Source organism: Cucumis melo, chromosome 2, assembly GCF_025177605.1.
Source record: "Cucumis melo cultivar AY chromosome 2, USDA_Cmelo_AY_1.0, whole genome shotgun sequence".
Classification (NCBI taxonomy): Eukaryota; Viridiplantae; Streptophyta; class Magnoliopsida; order Cucurbitales; family Cucurbitaceae; genus Cucumis; species Cucumis melo.
This window is the reverse complement of record NC_066858.1, coordinates 21869612-21891484: the sequence shown is the minus strand read 5'-3', so window position 1 is coordinate 21891484 and position 21873 is coordinate 21869612. Positions and strand designations below refer to the sequence as shown.

General features: G+C 33.3%; 2 protein-coding genes across 4 annotated transcripts; both read left to right on the top strand.

Annotated features, from left to right (window-relative positions):
• The first annotated feature begins 6151 nt into the window (after positions 1-6151).
• Positions 6152-6601, top strand: LOC127148304 (serine/threonine-protein phosphatase 7 long form homolog). The gene has a single exon (XM_051081786.1). It carries the CDS (start codon positions 6152-6154, stop codon positions 6599-6601), a length of 450 nt encoding a protein of 149 aa, XP_050937743.1.
• A 5381-nt stretch (positions 6602-11982) lies between these two features.
• On the top strand, positions 11983-17097 carry LOC103494273 (mitochondrial outer membrane protein porin 4). Of its 3 annotated transcripts, none has more exons than XM_008455389.3 (7): positions 11983-12379; positions 12724-12804; positions 13499-13566; positions 14944-15054; positions 15238-15324; positions 16015-16223; positions 16373-17097. In XM_008455389.3, exons 2-7 carry the CDS (start codon positions 12756-12758, stop codon positions 16677-16679), a joined length of 831 nt encoding a protein of 276 aa, XP_008453611.2. In that variant the 5' UTR covers positions 11983-12379; positions 12724-12755; the 3' UTR covers positions 16680-17097. The 3 variants fall into 3 exon arrangements, with proteins under 3 accessions (XP_008453611.2, XP_008453613.2, XP_008453612.2); XM_008455391.3 differs by having other exon boundaries at positions 12027-12338; XM_008455390.3 differs by having other exon boundaries at positions 12027-12389.
• The last annotated feature ends 4776 nt before the right edge of the window (positions 17098-21873 follow it).

Below are 21873 nucleotides of genomic sequence, written 5' to 3'. Positions count from 1 at the left end.
TTAAACTAATCATAAAATTTATGAGTGGAGCTTAGACTTGACGCTTTGATAGCTATCTTGGGGGCTACAATCCACCGATGGATTTAGCAAAGGCCCGGGAGAAGGGGGTTTTGAACCCCTTGTCAACTCTATGTTCTTTATATTACATATATGCACAAAACTAGAATAATGTTAATTTTAGAAGTTAGCTCAGTGGTAAAACTATCTTCTAGTCCTCTCTAGAACTTATGGATCCGCCACTAGCTACAACCATGACATTGTTGACCTTACATATATAAACAAGCTCGTTTGACATTGCATTAGAGAAAGGATATTATAAATAGGCTTATTTGACAAAAACCCAAAGATGACAACTCTAACCTTGCTCTTTGTGATTAGTCGAAGTATACATTTTCATTACTAATTCAAGCATCAACATGTAGTTGACTCAAAACCACACCAATGGGAGTACGAGTATTCTCACGTAGGTTAACTAAAAAAAAAAAAGATGAAATTGATAATGGTGATCATTGGTCGAGCGGCGGTTTTGTACAAAAATCGGGGTTGAAAATCGACCTAATCCCTTTATACTAAGGGAGATCGACAACCGATGTTCAAGAATTAAACCGATCGGCCGAACCGTAGGTCGATTTCGATTGGTTCAATTTTCTCGCCAGTTTTTCCTTTTTGTCCACCCTTAATGGCCCACGGGGTCGGACAACCTTTCTTTTACTTCAAATATATATATTATATCTATTTATATAACATATATACTTTTAGGTTCGGTCAGTTTCGGGTAACAAGTCAACATTTTTTTATGATAACTTTTTAAATAAATCGACCACCAACCATATTTTTAATAAAACCGATCATCGGGTGTCAATTTCGGACGATTTTGGTCATTCGGATCGATTTTTCAAATGTCGATGCTCACTCCTACAAATCAAAGAAGCGGGCTGACACAAAGTCCACAAAAGGCTTGGTGTGGAAGTTTTTTCTGCGAACAATTCACATACTATTTTATTTGTTGTGATGTAGAGAATGAAGATATGAATCTAATAGTTTTGTTAATTGATTAAGCTAAATTGTTAAGTTTCATTTAGCATAACAAACTATATAATTTGAATGTAACTAACATTTCCATTAGTTTTGTGAGGCAAAGAAAGCCAGATGAAACCCTCTAGAGATTATTTGGTTTGGGCTTTTCTCGCTTGTCAATATGTCTTGAGGTTATTGGTCGAGCCCAAGGTTGTCAAAATTTTTGTTAAAGCTAAAAGAATATAACCTATATTTGTGAATCATTATTAGGGATGTCCAAAGTTAGACAAAACCAACAAACCCACCCGGTCCGAATTTTTTTTCAAAGGATGGAATCGGTGGTTCTCTTGCAAATAATAACCAAGCTACTCGGTTCAAAGTCCAAAAAAAAAAAACCACATAGATAATTATTAATAATAATTGAGGTGAGGTACTTCTAATGGAGGTATTCATATTTAACAGCTAATTAAATATGTCATTGCGACCTGAAGATTTAGTTATTCTTAAACTTGGTAATTATAGAGATAATGATATAGATGTAGAAGTTGATGAACTATTTGGTAACGAAGAAAATATGGAAGAAGAGAATGAAAGGATCCCTTCTGAGATATTTACACAGATAGATTCGGACATTACGAATTCTGTTCGTGAAAAGGGTCTACATTGGCAAATAGGGATGAATCTATAGACACATCCTGTTTAATTCAGAAGGGAATGTTATTTGACTGCAAGGAAGATCTTCAGTTAGCCGTAAAAAAGTACTGTGTGACGCAACATTACGAAATTGTTGTAGTCGAATCGAACTAGAATATTTGGCCTGTTCGATGCAAACAGCGGAGTAATGGTTGCAATTAGAGGTTACGTGGAAGTAGGCGTAAGAGCCACAGATTGTTTGAAATCAATCGGTTGGAAGGAGAGCACTCATTCTGTACTCAAACCTAACACAAGATCACTCACAGCTAGATTCTAATTTCATCAGTGTCGAAATTCAAAACATAGTAAGAGCTAATCGTAGTGTCACTATGCATGTGCTCGTGGAAATGATAAAACAACAGTACGATTACATTGTGAAGTACAAACGGGTGTGGCAAGTGAAGAGGAAAGCCCTGGTTGTCGTTTTTTGTGACTAGGAGAAATCGTACAATGAGCTCCCATACTGGTTGAGTGCCGTTGTACATTATAATCTGGGAACTCAAGTTGATTGGTTTTTTCTTCCATCTGATGTACCAGGTACAACCATTTTTGGAAGAGTTTTATGAGCATTTGATTCTGTAATAAAAATGTTCTGTTGGAATTTATGTCATAAAACTCGTAGTTTGTAGTTGAAACTATATTCTATTCAATGAAGTGGTTATTATGACTTATTAGTGAAAATATAATACTATAATCTTAAATCCAATTAACTAAGGTCCCGAGGCTATCTAGTGTACACTTCATCTTTATGTAGAGACATAAACATGGATCAAGTTTGAGTTTATAGCCCAAACGATCTATAGTGTATGAATAAGGTTGGGCGCCTTATTATGGAAATGCTATGGATGTGGCCCGTTTTGTAGTTAATACAAACGAAGTGATCCTAAATTGTTCATGTAGAGACATGGAAGTGGAGGCATCTTATGTACTCTTTACATAAGACTGGAACCAAGAAATAGTCACTTTTAAGTTATAACCCCGTTGACTATATAAACTAACTATTTCGATAATAATTACCTAAGTAACTTAATCTTAATCCTAAGCTACCTATGAACTTCTGCTCAAACGGTATTATCCTTAGATCTGCATAGGTGAGGGCAACTCAATGTCGCTGGCCCAACAAGCTTCCCATTTCAAGGGTAAGACCGGGTGGATGGCTAGGGATATAGGGTACAAGATGGAATTCACTCCTACCCGCTTTAGGGTTAGTAGATAGGTTGTTCCCTTAAGGACTGAATCCAATTCTTGAACAAGGGATCTCACCCTCTCATTGGCCTGAGAGAGTTTCAGTTTATAGGTTGGACCTTAAACCAAATGTTCAATAGTGGATCAGTGGGACTTAAGGAATAAGATGTAGTCTCGGAGGTAAAACGGTATTTTGACCCAGCCGAGGTTATGAACAACCTGTGAATGATTAACTTACTAATCATGGTTATATCAAATGGACACAAATATATCTATAGTGAGAGGAGTGCAACTACGAGACTTTAGTGGAATGACTCGTTAGTTAACGAATGTTGATTAGCTCGGTCTAAAAGGATTTAGCCAGTTAATCTCGGATCGTTGGAGCCTACGGTCTATAGGTCCATTAGGTTCCCCTGCTAGCTCATACGTAATTAACTTTGAACAATATGTTGGAATAATTCGAATTGTTCGAATTCGGTAGGGAGAGAGAAACCGACGAATATATGTGATATAGCCGTCAGTTATAGGGCTTTATGTTTAAATGTGATTTAAATGTTAAAAATATGAATATGGATTTATATTTAGAAGCTCGAAATTGATGGAAATGGTCAAAGTTGTGAAAAGTCAAAATGTTGACTTTTGACTTTGAAAAGTCAAACTTTAACTGGTTTTATATTCAAAAGTGATTTGAATTTTAAAAAATGAATACGGATTCTGCTCGGGAAGCCGAAATTAGTCAAGATGGATAAAATGGTAAAAAGTCAAAATGTTGACTTTTGACTTTAAAATTCAAAGTTTGACTTTGACTATAATGGTCAAATGACCATTTTGCCTTTGACGTTAGTGAGAAAATTCAACATTTTGTTGGATAATCCCACTAACTCTTAGTGGGCTATGTGGAAGCTCATGGTGATGACACCAAGCCCACTAGGAGAAAATGGAATGGTGAATCAATCCACTAGTGGTTAGTGGATTGTGAGGTGTTTGGCTTTGGTGATTCAATTACATGCAAATTTTGCATGTAATTAGTCTATTTAAGGGATAATTTTCATTTTGAAGAAGTTTCTTTTGCCATTTTTTGTAATTTTAAATTACAAAAATAAACATTTTTCTCTCCCAAATCTCACACCAAAATCTACCTCCAAATTCAAACTCTTTCTCAAATTTCCTACTTTGAACAGGTTTTACAACCTGGTTCCAAGTCCGGAAAATAGCGGGTCAACTCTAGTGGTGGTCCAGTTTGAGTTCAGGAGAAGATTTGGAGCTTCAGAAAAAGCTTCAAAGGTAAGAATTTATTTTAACCCTAATTAGTGTAATTAGGGTTGTCTTAAGCATGTTAATCACTAAAGTATTTAGTTGCATATAGAGTAATTTTTTTTCGATCATGTTTTCCGTTGCGTTCATATACTTTCCATCATGTTCAAATATTGTAGGCCATTAATTCAGATCAATGAAACCCACTTGTATGGAAAGTATAAAGGCAAAATGTTAACTGCCCTATCTATCGATGCAAATGGTCATATATTTCCTCTTGCATTTGCTATTGTGGAAGTGGAAAACTCGTCCAGTTGGTCATGGTTTCTTTATGCATCAAGCTAGTACATTACTGATCGAGATGATATTTTCTTGATCTCCGACAGGCATAGGTGCATTCTTTCTGCCATTAATAATGAGAAGATAAGATAGGTTGGAGTGAACATCGAGCATTCCATCGATATTGTCTTCGTCATGTTGCTAGCAACTTCAATAATAAATACAAATCGAAGCAACTGAAAGATTTTGTGTTTAGAGCATGTAGTCAACACAAAATGCGCAAATTTATAAGAACCGTGAAAGAACTAAAGCAATTAAACCTAGAGTGTCTTGAGTTCTTTGAAGATATTGACCTACAAAAATGGATCCAGTCTCACGATAATGGGAATCGATATGGGTGGATGACAAGCAACACAACTGAATGTATGAATGGGGTATTTAAAGGAACTCGTATGTTACCCATCACTTCTTTGGTTAGATTAACATTTTATCGCATAATTCTGTACTTCGAACGCCGAAAAGATGAGATAAGTGAAGCAATTGATCATGACGAAGTTTATACGGAATATGCGATGAGAAAGCTAAGGAGGTGGGAAAAACGGGCTTCTATACATTTAATGACATCCATTGATAGAGAAACTCAGACGTTTGAGGTTCACACGGGTATAAGTATGATTCTCCATATAAAGGCCAGTACACACAGGTAGTGAGTTTGATGGAAGGGACCTGTTTGTGCAACAAGTGGCAATCGTTTAAGATACCATGCTCCCATGTAATTGCAATTTGTAATTATATGCACTTGACATATGTAACATACATTGATGAATGCTACTTGTTATCGAACTTTAAACGATGTTGTGCCGATCGATTCCATCCAACCCAACACCCAGACTATTGGCTTGAGTTATCATTCACCAAAGTTTGCCTAAATGCAAACTTACTTAAAGGACCCATCGACCAACAACTACTAGGATCCATAATGAAATGGAATGGAAAGAGTCTCGTCAATCACTCAAATGTACTCTCTGTAAAGTAGAAGGACACAACAGACGTACTTTTCCTCAACATGCATCTTCTTCTTCAAGACACTGATTTGTATATTCTAAGATTTTAGAAAGGTTTAATTAACTGCTTCTATGTAAATTGTTTGATGTAATTTTAAGAATATTTGTTGTTGTAGGATGTATTATAGGATTTTATGATGTAATTGTTTGATGTAATTGCTTCTATGTAATTTCAGGAAGGTTTAATGAACTGCTTCTGTATTTTTATACATATGTTTGAGTATACTTTGATAATAAATGTAAACATTGTGACTAAAATTGTAGTGGATTCATGTATACTAAATTAGGGTTTAATGTATATTTTTGTTTTAGTGCAATTATATAATTATATAATGGTCTTACTTTTCTTCTTCATGTTATTAATGAATTTTTTTTATATTATTTGCAGAATGGATCCTGGTCCAGTTGATGATAACCATCTATATCTACAGACGACCCATAGATCACAAACCATATGAGATACCTCATCCACCATCGTGTTGAGTTGTCGGAGGAGAGAGGCAGCGTCTCAGCGTACCATCCCCTTCGACCAGTATATTGCACCATACTTAAAGGCTGCTGGATTTTTAGGGGATTCCCATGTTGGGTTCATGCAGTTAGATTAGCATTTGATTATTGCACTGGTCAAGCGTTAGAGACCAAAGACCCACACATTTCACATGCCTTGTGGGAAGTGCACGATCACGCTACAGGATGTTGCAGTGCAGTTGGGGCTGCCAATGGATGGGGAGCCTCTGACAGGATCATTAAGATATAATTGGAAGGTTATCTACGAGGATTTCTTGGAAATTGTACCGCCTGATATGAAAGGTCAGCGGTTGAGTCTTCCATGGTTGGAAAAACAGTTTGAAGAATTGTTGCCAGATGCTGACGTTGTGAGCATTCAGAGATACGCTCGTGCGTACATTATGCAGTTAATTGGAGGCTTTCTTTTTACCGATAAGTCAAACACCCTGGTCTATTGTATGTTTCTCCAATTCATATTCGATTTCTACCAGGCTGATACGTATACATGGGGTGTTGTGACCCTCACATGGTTGTATAGGGAACTTTGTCGAGTGAGCCATGCACAGTCCTTAGAGATTGTTGGCCCATTAATGCTGCTATAAGTATAGGCATACGACAAATTCCCCATTGTAGCGCCACAGAGAACGCTACAACATTCAGATGGCCCACCTTTGAGTTTCAGGTACTATTGTGAATATGTATTGTTTTTTTAATAGATTTGCACTATTTATAATTTATTAATGGTTTATTTTACAAATAGATGGAGCGGTGCTTTACCTGCATCTGAACAGTCAACAAATATGTTGCTAGCATATCATGGACACTTGATCGGCTGAGACAGTCTCAAGTAGTAAAATATTATACGAATGTTCTATAGTTTTATTTTTTATTGCCTACTGACATTTGTTTTTTCAGCAGATAAATTGGACACAGTACACGTCCGACATTATGGCATCGCTTCCTCTTAGATGTCGTAGTGGTCAAGCGGTGTGGACTTACGTGGGTCCATTGATTTGTTTTCATCTGGTCGAGAAGCATCAACCAGATCGGGCGTTGTGACAGTTTAATATGTTGCAAATGCCACCAATGATTAGTTTCACAGATCTGAGCCTGTATCAAATAGATTTGAGGGGTAAGCATGATCAGGATTGACGTCAAATTCATGCGGAACATATCGGGATGTGGAATTCACGATATAATTTTCGGGTTGAAGCATCCACCACAGGCTAACCGACAATATCAGAGAACTATTTTCTCTAGTACAACAAGTCGATTACCAGACGCTTCATCACCCAAGAGGGCGTTTTCCATCATTTGCATGGTAAGGATTTAATATGCTTTATTTTAAACATTTAATAATAACAAAACGTTAATTTAGTTTGTATTACTTACAATCTTTCAGTATACTTTTGTTGACAAAAAACAAACTTTCTCCATGGAACACAATAAAGAAGCTTTGGGAAACATATGTGACAGAACCACGGAAGTCGTACGCTGAACAAATTATTTAGCAGACTCGATGACTCAATGTTGTCAACACAGATCGTAGACGCATGCGACGTAGACGACGATGGCAAGGTGATGATGTCATAAAGGGTGATGAAGATAATTGAAAGTTTGTAAATTAATTTCGAATTCTTGTTAATTCAATTTAAAAAGTATAAGACATTGTTAATTAATTACTTAAATGTCTAACTTTTTTAAAAGTACGATAGTTTTTTACTAAGAAATTAGATCCTAATAATTATAATATGAGTTTTAAAAGAAAAAAACATACACTTATTTGAAATTAAAAGTCTTGATAACTTACACATTTAGTGGACCATAAACACGTTGTTCATTAGAGGAACACCGGTATTTAAAGACTAGAAGTAACCCAGGGGTAAAACGGCAGTTTGACCCAGCTGGTGTTACAAACACTTATGAAAGATTAACTTACTGGTATTGGTCTATATCCATTGACACAGAAATATATCTACAGTGATAAGAGTTCAGCTGTGAGTCTTTAGTGGAGTGTACACATAGTTAACGAATATTGATTGATGTGGTTAATGAGTTTAGCCAATTAATCTCATATCATTGTAGTTTCTGATTTGTATGTCCATTAGGTCCCTTTCCTAGCTCGTAAAGGGTAATGAGATTTATTTATATTGTTTGTAATTTGAATGTTCAAATTTACTTATAATGTATTTTGATACATTATAATATAAAGTTTATATTTTAATTAAACTTTAATATATAAATTTAATTTTGGATATGATTTAAAATTAATTTATGAGAGAATAAAATATTTGAATAAGTTCAAATATTAATTTAACGTGAATTAGATTCATACTAAAACTATAGGTTAAAATTTAATGTGTATATGATACATATTAAAATTATAGGTTATAAGAGAAATTCAAATTTGAATATGATTCAAATTTGGATCAAATTAAATATAAGATATTTAATTTAGAAATTAATTAATTGGAGAATTAATTAATAGTTTAGTTTATTTTAATTTAATTAAATTTGATTTAATTAAATGAATTAAATTAAAACTATAGGTTATGTGAGAGGTATTCATTTAAATACGATTTAAATGAAATATTAATTAAATATGATTTAATTTATTATTAAATTAATTATTTATTTTAATACTAAAATTAAATTGATATTTATTTATTAAATTAATAGGAAACGTGAGTGGTTTTCCCACATTCCCACTTTTCTCTTAACTTCCCTCTTCTTCAGTCGAGGGAGTTACTGGTACGACGTAACACAAGTTCTGTGAATTTTTTTACATACGTCGCATTCTCTCCGAAAAAAATTTTCTGTCTGAAAAATTCTTTCCTTCCAATTTGGTTCCCACAAACCATCTTAATCCAGAAAATAGGAAGGTTTTTAAGTGGTGGTGCCCAAAATTGGAGTTTGGTAGATTCAGAGTCGTCAACGTGCATAAGTTTTTCTTCTCTGTAATTTTTCTTAAAAGCATGCTTAGCCATAGAAGTTAGTTTTGTAATTTCTTTTGCCAATGTATTGGTATTTTTTAAGGTTCCCAATTAAATTGAGTTATGGTCTCTTCTAATTCTTACGCTGTGTAAATGACTTTCATCCCTTCACCCTCATCTCAACCTCTTCTCTCTTCGCAATCACAACCTCTTCTTCATTCTTCGTTTCCTTGTCTTCTTTGTCTTCTTTGTCTTCTTTGCTTTTCAAACGGCTACGGGGAGAAACCTCTCTTCTTATTTCGAGGAGGAAAAAAAAAAGGATTCGAACCCTCTAAATTTATATTTGGATTTGCGCGGCAGTAGTGTGGTTGCAGAACGAAGTTCCATCTTTCCGATTCTGACGGCCATCGTAACAGGTTTGTCATCATTTTGAAGAAGAAGAATTAGGTTAAGTTTTATACATGTGCACCGCTTCTCCTCCCATTAGTCCTTGGCTTCTTCGCCTTCTCCGTCTCCTTCGTTTGCTTGTCCTTCGTCTGCTTATCTTCTCCATTCGCAGTCGTAACGCACACCTTCGTCTTCTATGTTTGTCTTCTCCGTCTCCCTCATCTCAACCTCTTCTCCATTCTTTGTCTCCTTGTCTTCTTTGTTTTCTTTGCTTCTCAAACGGCTATGGGAGAAACCTCTCTTCTTATTTTGAGGAGAGAAAAAAGAGGATTTGAACCCTCTAAATCTATATTTGGATTAGCGTGGCAGCAGTGTGGTTGTAGAACGAAGTTCCCTCCTTCTGATTCTGACGGTCATCGTAACAGGTTTGTCATCATTTTCTGACTTATTGTCCTTCTCTTCTTTATTTGGTTCAAGATGGAAGTAAATGTTTAAGGAGTTTGGTTTTGTGATTCTTCTTTAAATGATTTTTGAATATTTTTCTTTGGTTTGATGTGATTTTCCTATGCATCTGGTCATCTGGGCTTGTTAAAAATAACTAAAAACAATTCTCTTTTGTTTTTCTTTAACGGAGGAGGATTATCATTTTTTTTTTGTGCAAAAGATAAAAGAAAATAATAATTTTTATTATATCATGAATGGTAGAGACTTAGAGTGGACACTTTTTGTTTACTTCTTTTCCTTTTTGAAGTCAATGATAATAAGGAAACATAAATTTATCTAGGTTTGTAACTCTTGAAACTTTGAATTTATGTATGTATGACACTGAGTTTATCTATGTTTAAAATTTGAACGTACAACAATTTTTAACTTTTTTTTTAAGGAACAAATTTGAACTTTATGAATATTAGGATTTATAAGAAAAAAAAGAAAATCAACCCGACAACCCAATCCAACCCATATTTTATGGCTTGAGTTGGGTTGGGTTGAAAACTTAATTCGGGTTGGCAGCCCACCCAACCCGAATATATGGGTTAGGTTGAGGAGAGGCAGAGGAATTTTAATAAGGTACTTTTAATAAATTCAAATGTTGTTCTTTAAAAAGTTATTTTTACTAGAATAGAGGTTTTTCTGATGGCCAAAAAGACGTCAGAAGCAACAACATTGAGACATAAGCCTTATCTTGACGCCTTTAGGGAGGAAGAAAATAGAAATAAAGGAAAGGAAACCTGGGCGGCCATCACCTTCTTCATTTCGAAGTTGAAATCACGACTGCCACAATATACTACTAACAATACCAAATTATAAACGTCCAAGTCATTACTTTGCGTTTTCTAAGAACCAATCACTACCTAAATAAGTGCAACGTGGCACTGTAGTTGTGAAGCAATCAATACTCAAAATTTGACAAGCGCCAACCTGACCACGTCCTCATCGCCCATTGCTTGATACCTCATATTCTTTAGGGCTTTCGGGACTCTGGCCTTGTCGGCAATTCTTGCTCCAAAACCTTTTCGATTAATTCGCGGCAGGTATCTCTATTTTCTTACAATTTTTCGATGTAATTCCTGTTTAATCTATCACCCCTTTAACCAACTAATTCTTCATTTCTTTTAACTTATATCTTTACCTTGCGTATTGCCGCATTACTATTCCTTTTAGGTTAAGGCGATTCTCTTTTTGTTTAATCTTCATCTTGTTAATGTTTTTCTACTTCGTATAAATCAATTGATCTCGTTTTAGCGATATAAGTTGTTCAATTCTAGAACCGATGACTATCCAAATGGAGATTTTTAGTTCCCTTTCTGTGTGAAATGAAATGGATTTTCAAAGGTTTCATAATAAAATTTTATCTATTTAATACCTTGAAATGCGGAGTTTGGACTATTGATTGTAGAATGCTTCTTAGATTGATTACCTTCTCGTAGAGGTTCAAAGATGGGATACTCGTATTGTCTTCTCGAGAAGAAAACATGGTGGGGAATTTCCTTGTTAATTTATGAATCAAAGTAGGAAAAGCCGCGTAAGAAATAGGTTAATCAACCTAGATTCAAAGGTTAGTTTCTGATGTGCATTGCTTGAATGGAAAGATTTTCACCTAGTTGTATGATGTGGTATGTTATATTTGTAATGGATACTTCCAGAAAGATGTTGTGTCAAGGAACTTCTTCTTGAAAAATATTTAGGCCCTTGCTCAAGTAGGCTTAGAGAGCTTACAAAAAAAAAATTTGTCAGAAAATGATGTGAGACCCTGAGTCTTTCTTCTATTCCTTAGCTTGTTGCTTCCTTATGTTGCTATTCTACACGATTAATGCTTTGTGTATTAAATGTCTAGTATCAAACTTTGTTGTTTTTGACTCAAGGAAATGAAAATATAGAATGGAAGTATAACATGATCTGTAATTATCATAAACTTATTATAAATCTGATACACATGTTATATATATCGGTAGCTCATTGCCATCTACTAGCTAATATATGACTTTTATTTCACTTATATGGGATTTCTTTTATTTTTTAAGAGGTCCATACTTGAGGAAAATTGGACTTTTGGTTTCCTTTTAATTTTTTGTTATATCAATTTGTGAAAAAATTGACAAATTATGTAAGAGTTGTTTGAAAATGGGTTTTTACATTAAGGGTAGATGCCTAATGGCATTTTTGCAAATATATCACTCTTTTTCTTTTCTATTAGGTTTATATGTGAAAAAGAAAAGGAGAAGAAAAGAGGGAGGGGGCAGCCGACAGTCAACACCATAAGAGAGAGAGAGAACGACGGCGGTGGTGTTTTTTTGTTCGGCGTTCACGGCGAAGCTCGACGGCGTCCTTCGGCCATTACAGCGACGGGCGGCGACGGTGTGTGTTGGGCAGTGTTTGGGCATCAGTTTTTCGGGGTTTTTGGGTCACGGTCGACGGGGAGTGACGGCGCGTTCCGACGGCTTTTGCAGCGTTGAGTTTACGACAGTTTTGAGCACCGTTTGTGGTCAGTTCCGACGGGTTAAGGTCTCAGATTCAGAGGGTATTCGCGGATCTCTCATATTCTTGGCGTTTGTGTTGACGGTATAATTAGGTTTGCTTTGATTAATTACGGATTGTTGATGTCGTTGATTTCTGTAATTGTATCTCAAATTTTCTCTTAATAAAATCCAAGCTGATTCTCAAAGTGGATGTAGTGGTCGAACCACTATATATTGTTGTGTTTGCTTTGCTTCTTTATTGCTTTATGAATTTTGTGTTCTGTGTAGTCTGGACTATTATGTTTTGTTTTAGCTTCATACCCTGAATTAGTGCAGAAATTTTAACACAATTTTGATTGGTGTAGGGTTTGCTCCCTTAAAATCTATGCTTGGCGGGTATGGTACAAAACCATGCCTAACTGTTTCCTTTCTAAATATGTTTTCCAGGAACGTACGAACTTTGACTATTTCGTGGAATCATGGGCAGTTCTCCAGCGCCATTTTCAGATATTGGCAAAAAGGCCAAAGGTACATATGTTATCTATTTTCCCTGTGCATCTGAGATGCGTATTTTGACTTGTTTCTTTTCTGTTTCCTTAATTGATTTTCTCTCAATAGGTGGCTTTGCTTCAATTTTTGTATTCCATGTTACTCACAAAGAACATGTTTTACCGGTTCTTAAAATCTCGCATGAGTCATGAGTCATGGCACTAATGACTGGTCTTTCCTATTAGCACTTGTACCTATTTATTCTTTTATTTTCTCTATGAAATAGTGATAGGCTTAGCCTCAATTTATTTACAAGCAGAGGGAGAATTCGCAGAGCTCCCCTTCCTCTTCAAGATCTCATACAGAAAGCAATTTCAAGTAATTTATACTAAACAGTTAATCCCACTCACAGATCAGAAGTGTTTGTATACCTCACCTGACCCCTCCCCGAACCCCCTCTAACTAACAATACTCCATAGGGCCCGAGCAATGTACATATTTTCTTCGCACGTGTTTTCACCCCTTCTTTTCATAGGCATGCATATGTACACTCAAGAAATCTGGGACCTATCTGTTTTATTGTGTGTCTATGTATTTATGTATTTATATTAAAATTCCGTAATTATATGCTATAATTTTATTTGATGTGAATCATGGATCTGTATGTTATGCTGTAACTTGGCATAGTTGTAAATTCCAAAAGCTTATTTTCACTTTGATGGTGATCGTGCAGACCTCTTAACCAAAGACTACAACTTCGATCACAAGTTTACCCTGTTGCTACCGAACTCCGATGGAATGGTATTTCCTGGTTCAGATTCATTAGATTCTTTCTCGATATTAAATGGTCTTCCCTATTCCTACACTTCAAATGTGGTGTCCTGTTTTACTCTTTCAATTATATTGATATGCTTCTTAACTTTGAAACTTTCAAGCTAATTGTCCTTGTTTTGGTTGACTATGACGCTTTTTTGTGCGTTCGCGGCTGATTGTAGTTTACCAATTTCATCTATGCTTCTCGAATGTATAGACATTAAGTTAACTGAGCAAACAGGTCAAATTTATGAAAACTTATCCGTTTGTTTTCTGTGAACCTATGTTTCCTAGCCTTATTAACTTGTTATAATCGATTCTATAAAGTGCTTATTGGAGTTTTATCGTTCATCAATATCAAGCAAGGAAAACTTTCATGGATTTGTTTCATGATCAGGAGTTCCATTGTTCTGTATATCTACATTCATGCTACTACCATTTAGTGTTGTTAAGGTGCAGCCAGGTGCTCACCTGAGGCGAGAGGCAAGGCCTTAACGCCTTGCAAGTACCCAAGGCTAGCACCTAGAGCAAGGCACTCGCCTTTTGTGACTTCCAGGCACTCGCCTTGTTCAATTGCTCAACTTTTTTTAGAAAATAGACCTTATCCAATAGGATTAAAAGGAATTATCAAAGTTTGTAAAGGTAGAATTAAAGAAAAATCAAAGGAACTAAGGAGAATTAAAAAAGAAAAAGAATCAAAGTAGAAACAAAATCATTTTTATTTCCATATCTTTTTTTAAATATTTTTTCCTCAAGATTATTTGAGTTAATTTCTTTCTGATCTTATTTTTTTTATTTATATTATTTTATTAACTGTAACTCGCTTCAATCAGGTGATTCCTTTTTGTCGCCTCAATGAGGCGACTAAAAAGTTTGTTGCCTTAGAGTGGGCCTTGCGTCTTGAAAACACTGCTACCATTGTTCTGGTGTTCTGGATCTTTTAGCCTTTAAAGTCATCATTTTTACTGTTTTCTTTCGGCAACTTATGTTAGAAATATTAGTTAATTGTGGTTGACTAATAATTTCTTTCACACAATTGCTTTAGCGCTATGAGATTTTGTTTTTTTGCCTTTCTTTCCTTATTCCATGTTTAGAACTAAATACAGGAAATAGTGTGCCAATTGCATATTTAGACAAAACTTCATTCCAGAATAGGCATCTATCCTATCTGTTCTCATTCTTCTATATTTATCTAGTTTTCCTTTCTTTTAATTTAAATTTTTGGATCATTAACACTACTGATCCCCGTAGTGATCTCTTTTCATCAGTACTCATCCAAAATGTGAAATTCATCTGTGTTGATGACACTTTTCTTTTGCCAAATTTTGCAAACCTAATCTTCTCAAATTGAATTACATAATGCAGGGACTAACTGCCACCGGTTTGAAGCGGGATCAAATTTTTATTGGTGATATCAGTACCCTGTACAAGAGTGGAAAGACAACCGTGGATGTGAAAGTTGATACGTATTCAAACGTAATGTGACCGTGACTATTTTTCTATGAATTTTAGTTGTCCTTGTGACTATTTTTTTAACTTTTTTATGAACTTTAGTTGTTGGCTTATGCTACTGTTTTTTTTTTCTTTTTATACTTAAAAATGATTGTGAAGTTCTAAGCCAAAGGGCAACGATAGTTTACTGAATTTAACATTTTTCAGGTTTCTACAAAAGTGACCGTGACTGATATTTTACCAACTACCAAGGCCACGCTTAGCTTCAGAGTACCTGATCACAAGTCGGGCAAGGTTCGTGAAATGTATGGATTTTTTTTTTCTAATTAAAGAAGGAAATCATCCCCATTGATGTTCAAATTTGAGAAATTTTGAAATCGTTTGGACAATCTTTTTTTATGTAGTTGAAGAAAATTAACTCCTAGGCTGCAATAGCTTACATCTTCATGTTTGCTGTTTTGTAACATAATGACTTGGTGCTTGTAGATTAAGCTATTTGATTAACTATTGAATGAAATAAATATTTGAAAATAATTTGAAAGTTGACCAATTGTTATAAACCAGTTTTCTATTAGAAGCGCTTAAAAAAATGAATAGTTTGCAAGTATTTCTTTGCATTATTAATAAATATTTTATTTTCAATTGGTGGTTCGGTAAACGGAAACCAAACCTATATGGATTGTAAAATATCACCTAAAGTAGTTCTGGTGTAACAGGACCAGTATTGGTTTCTTGAGTCCCTGATACTCTCTGATCATTGGAATTCTCCATTTGCATACCAATCTAACCAAAATTCAATTTGTGTAATATGGTGTTATTGTTTTTCAGTTCCAAACATGATTTAGACATGTTGGCTAATGCTTTGCGTCTCATTGAGTATATCTTTTATGCATGATCTCTGTACTTGGAATTATCTGATTTATTGACTGTAAACGGAATACTAGCTGGAATTTCATGATAATGACTATGTATGGCATACTGCAGCTGGATGTTCAGTACTTCCACCCTCATGCAGCTATTGATTCGAGTATTGGTCTCCACCCCAGTCCACTTTTGGAATTTTCAGCTGCAATCGGTAGCAAGAATTTTAGTTTAGGTGGTGATGTGGGATTTGATACTACTTCTGCTTCATTCACAAAATACAATGCCGGAATCAGCTTGAATAAGTCAGACTTTTCTGCGGCTCTTATGCTGTAAGTTCTACTTGATCACTAATTGTGGCTCGAACAAACTAGTTAATCCTTGGAAACTCACTTTGGGGGTTGGGCTTGAATTTGATTTCATTTCTTTAATTCTATCTGGCTTTTGCTATTGAACTAAAAATTAAGCAATTTTGATGCAGAACTGACAAAGGACAGGCTCTGAAGGCATCTTATATTCATTCATTGGATCCTCTTAATGAGACTATGGTAGCGGCTGAAATGACTCACAAGTTCTCCACCTCTGAAAACTCCTTTACCATTGGAAGTTCTCATGTTCTGGATCCAGTTACGCTCATGAAAACACGATTCTCCAACAAAGGAAAAGCAGCTATGCTTTTCCAACGAGAGTGGAGGCCAAAATCTTTGGTGACTCTGTCAGCTGAGTATGACTCAAAAGCTATCGATTCATCTCCCAAGATAGGCCTTGCTATTGCTCTGAAGCCTTGAGATCTAAAGAACCAACAAAACCATTCAAGTGAAAATTGACCATAACTTTGGTGTCATTATAATTTTTCCCCAAAGCATTCAATATTCATTGTGGAATTTCAAAGTTTGTTTGGAAGAGGAGGTTTTCTTCCATGTAATTCATGAGATATTATTTCGAGGCATAACTAGGATTAGAAGAACCAATTTTGAAAAAGAAAAAATCAAGGGTTTTGAGGAGCAACATTATTTTGCTTGCAAGGCCCATGTTGCCATTCACTTTGATATCACATAAGTGGTAAAGAGAGCGACAGTTCTCTCCAGCTTCAGGTTGCTTTCAAAATCATGAAATTTCATCTGGTTTTGTATTATTCTTGTATTGTTCAAATTTTCTTTTTATAGTGTCGGGAATAATGTGAACATCGAATGGGTTCATCATTCACTTCTTCCTTTTCATAATTGTGCACTACTACTACACATATCACTATGGATGTTTTTCTTGGTCTCCACCTTCATGTTCATAGTTCCATAGTTATATTACTTTTTGCATGCATAATAACAGTAAGCAATATTTAACTTAACTAGGTTAACGCCCTCCTCTCCTTTTGTTCGTGTGTCCTGATTGTTTGGATTTGGTTAGTACTATCAATTGAATTATCTGACTTGGTCGAGGAGTGTATACACATCCTCAAGCAGTGCCAAATGGTGCTCCCCATTGTCTTGCTTGTGCAGTGATTTTCTTTTCCTTTTCTTAGGAGGTTTGTGTATTTGTTTTTCGATTTTCTCGAACATACAAGTAAAAATAAATAGAAGTTATCTGATAAGTGAGATAATTTTAGTTAGGATTGAACATTTTGATCATGAAGTGTCACTAAATTCATTTCGTTTCATGATTTTTAATTAAATCTTATTTTTCATCATTTTCAAGCTATATTTCAATACCTTTCTAGCTTTTGATAATTTTGATTATATTTCAAACCATATAAACACTCCTAGATGATAGTAACTGTTCATAAAAGTACTTATTGAATAAAACTTGTTTAAACGGACAAATCTCGGTTCTGAGTTTTGATTGGTTTGTTTTAGTTTTAGAATATAGAAAGTGTTGAAATCCCATATAAAATGGAGACAAATTAGGAGGTGTTGAAGTTGGTTGGAAGATGAGTTTTGATTGGTTGAAAATTGAAACAAGAAAGCAGTAGGGAATCAAATCAAGAGTTTAGAGAGAGAGAAAGAAGTAAATAAAGTAGAGAGTGTGTTGTAGTTGTAGTGTTAGTGTAGGCATGGAAGAAGCTAGATATTAGGGAAGAAGGACCATTCGCAACTCATCTGCTTCTGCTTCTGCTTCCTAATAACATTAATAAAGACAGAGATAGAGATAGAGATAGAGATAGAGATAGAGATAGAGATAGAGAGAGGCATTATTATTGAGAAAGATTCTCTGGCATTTGTTTATTTTTCTGTCCTATGAAGCTGTGGCCTATCACTTTGTTTTGTTTGTTTCTTGTGGAGTTTACGTGTGTTTATGTATTTGACGTGGTGGGTAAGTTAAAGTTAAAGGTTAAAAAAGGGGGATTACTTGTTCCTAAATTGCAAAAGGCCCTAAAAAGGGTTACTCTGTTCCATTGCACACCTCTGTCATCTGACCACTTTTCTATCAAAAAAACCTGAAAAACTCAGGGAAATAGAAAAGAGAGAGAGAGAGTGTGTGTGTGTGTTTGTGTGTATGCGAATTTTGGATTTTGGGTCGAAACCCAAAATGAATGAATGATTCGGATCTTTGCTATTTGCTTTGAGCAGAGAGCTCTTCTCTTTTCTCAGAAACTCTGTGGCTCTGGCAGTGGCAGAGGAAGAGGAACAGCAAAGCTTCATCATTTAAACCAATGAAATTAATAATAATCATCGTTTCTTTTTTTCATTTGAAATAACACAATAAAACAAAAATGACGACATCATATTATTTATACAGATTTGATTCCCCCGTCAGTTGTGTTGTGTGTCATCCTCTCACCTCCTTCACCTTCTATTAATCTATTTCTTCTTCTTTTCTGTTTTCTTTTCCTTTCATTAATTCAATTAATTTTTTTAATTGATTTACCTAAAGATTTTTGTATACATTATGAAAATTAATGTTTGAGCCGAGTTTAGTTTCTCCCTCGTTATGTGATGTTTTGGAGTGGTTCCAAAAGGGCTAAAATCATTCTTTTATATTTAAAATTATTTTGAAGTGCATTTTTAATTTATTCAAAATCAATATTTCTAAACTGTGATTTTCATACTATTAAAATTGATTTTAAAATAATTTTATCTCTAAATTCGTATATCAAGTGTTCAATAATTTTTAAAACTTTTTATACGAAAAGATTCTTAATAAAAAAAAAGTAAACTATAATGTTTAGATAACAAAAAAAAAAAAATTACTAAAAAGTAATACAATACTTGATTTTATCTTTGAATGTAAATATTTTATTTGCTTTATCATTTTTAACGATTTTTCTAAAAGAATGATATATGACAAATTGGTATCTGATTTGATGTGATAAAAAAAATAGATGATGCACCTAATTTTTTTTTTCTTTTTGTTTATTATTACTATGTTTGTTAGGTCATTTGCTATAGGATGTTTTTTAATCTACATACTTATTCAACACTAAATTAAAAGTTTGAAAATGCCAATAACCTATTACATACATAAAAATTGAATCTTCAATGACATATTAAAATACTTTGATGTTTGAGAGCCTATTAAAACAACATCAAAAGTTTTGACTAGACACTAATTACATATATTTTTAAATTTCACAACATTTTTTTAAGACTAAACTTGTAGTTAAACTTAAGTTTAGTAAACTTGAAAAATTAAAAACAAGCTAAATGTCAAAAAAAAAAAAAAATTATCTTTGTACTATAATTTTGACCGTTAATACAATAGTACAATACTTTTTAGTACGTAAAGGAATAAAACTACATAACTCTTAATTATCAATACATATTATATAATAGATAAGCTAGATAAGCTACATTAGTTATTGTCTATCGCTTTAGATATTAAAAATATGATCGATAGTATTATTCTTTAAATAATTTTCAATCTTTGACCTAACACATTAATTTTCAAAATATTTCCATCCCATACATAAATAATTTATTTAAAAGAAAGACAGCCGAACTTTTTAATATTTAAATTAAATACCACATTTGGTGGTTATTATAATTAATAATATTATTATTGAGATAACACCACATTGATTATTTATTGATAATAATATGGAACTTAGGTTAAATTAAATAAAAGAAATTGAGAATCAGATCCAAAGCACCCAAAAGAAGAGTGTTAGTAACACACCCACACACACTGTAGTGGTTGGATCTTTCCATTAATCAATCTTGATGTTAATCCATAGTACCTAACTCTAATTTAAACTTTGATTAACCCCCAAACTTTATAATATAATTATAAATATATAATTAATGAAGGTTAGAACAAAGACAGAACCAGATTAGGGCATTACACGTGGCTGTCTTGGTCGTTCGGGACACTCCAACACACACCATTATATTCCCCTTTTGGCCTTACCCTTATTTCCTATTTATTTATTTATTCTTCCTTTTTAGCTTCTTCTTCCTTTTATTTGTCCATTTCTATTCATTTCTTTTCTTTTAAGCTTAACTAATTTTTTATTTTATATATTATCTCTTTTTCAATTTTTTTGGAGTTTTTTTCTATATATATTAAATTTGTTAAAATGGATCGTGTGGACAACATATCAAGTGAAGTGGATTTTTGTTCTTTAGTAAAATTTTGTCTAATTGATAAGTTGGGTAGCTTTTAGTTTATCGAATGGATTAATTATGTTCTAATCACGTAAATGTTTGGATTGATTAGAAAAAAAATATTTTTCAAAAGTTATTAAATTTCAATTTCCTTATATATTTTTATGCTTTCTAGAAAAAATCTGCTAAATAATAAAATTATTGTTCATAGTAAAATTTTAGATTTTATTGATGAATGTTATTAATAGATGTACATCAATATCTATCAATAATAGATCTAAAATTTGTCCTTATTTCATAAATATTTTAGACGATTTTGTATACTTAAAGACGTGATTAAAGGTTTAAATTAAATCTAACTAATATATTTAAATAAATATAAATAAGATTGGGACCAAAATCTTAAATGAAGGCATTAAGTAATTGATTTTGGAACAATAATTGGTGCAGAAAGCCATCTATTTGACTTTGAAAAGAGGAATGAAGAAGATCTCAATCTTAACCCCTTCCCCCAAATGCTTCAAAAGTTGATTCCTTATTTATTTCAACACAATCTCTAACTTACACTATGCCCAAAGAAATAATATATATATATATATAAACCTTTAACTAACATTATTATTCTCTATCTCCAATCAAAGTGACTTAGTGCTCAAACCACCTTTTCAATATACTAATGATTTTCAAATAAGTGTTATACAAGCCATATAGATTTTGTATTATAGTTACGAAAAATATGACTCATACATCCATCAAATTAATGATATATACCTCATTTAACATATAAGCGTGTTAGTAATAAAAAAAAAACTATACCGAAAATTTCATTTTTATATTTGAAATTTCATATATATATATATATATATATATATATATTATCGTATTGGTTGTTATTTAACGATATATATGTCATTTTATAGTTTAAGATATTATCTTTATTGCAAAATTTGTAAATATTTTCAATTTTTTTTTGTTAAATCTTAAAGAAGAGAACAAAGTTATTTACATGTAGATATTCTTTTGAAATTGAATTTTGAAAAATGAATAAAAATAGGATTTTTTTTTGGTTGGAAATTGAAGTTATATCACACTGAATTTACTTAAATATTTAAGTTCAATTTTATCATAAAATTAATACAATTTGTTTGTTTGTTTATTATTTTGTTTTGAAGTATAGATTAATAAATACAATTTGTTGGTATATTCCTATTGCAACATTTAATTAATAATTATTTTTGAATTAGATGCTATTCTGGAATGAACCAAAACCATGAGGGTTTCTAAAAAAGCTATATGTATATATATATATATATATATATATATATATATATATATATATATATATATTATAATTGAACAATATATTAAAAATGAGTATTATAATTAGAATTCTCTTATTATGCAAAAATATTGAAAGGTTTGCTATTAATTAATTAAACCAAAC

Coding starts and splice junctions, on each gene's coding strand:
- LOC127148304 (XM_051081786.1), top strand. CDS start 6,152: ATGCCTTGTGGGAAGTGCACGATCACGCTACAGGATGTTGCAGTGCAG.
- LOC103494273 (XM_008455389.3), top strand. CDS start 12,756: ATGGGCAGTTCTCCAGCGCCATTTTCAGATATTGGCAAAAAGGCCAAA. Junction 12,805..13,498: donor TATTGGCAAAAAGGCCAAAG/GTACATATGTTA, acceptor GTGATCGTGCAG/ACCTCTTAACCAAAGACTAC. Junction 13,567..14,943: donor TACCGAACTCCGATGGAATG/GTATTTCCTGGT, acceptor TACATAATGCAG/GGACTAACTGCCACCGGTTT.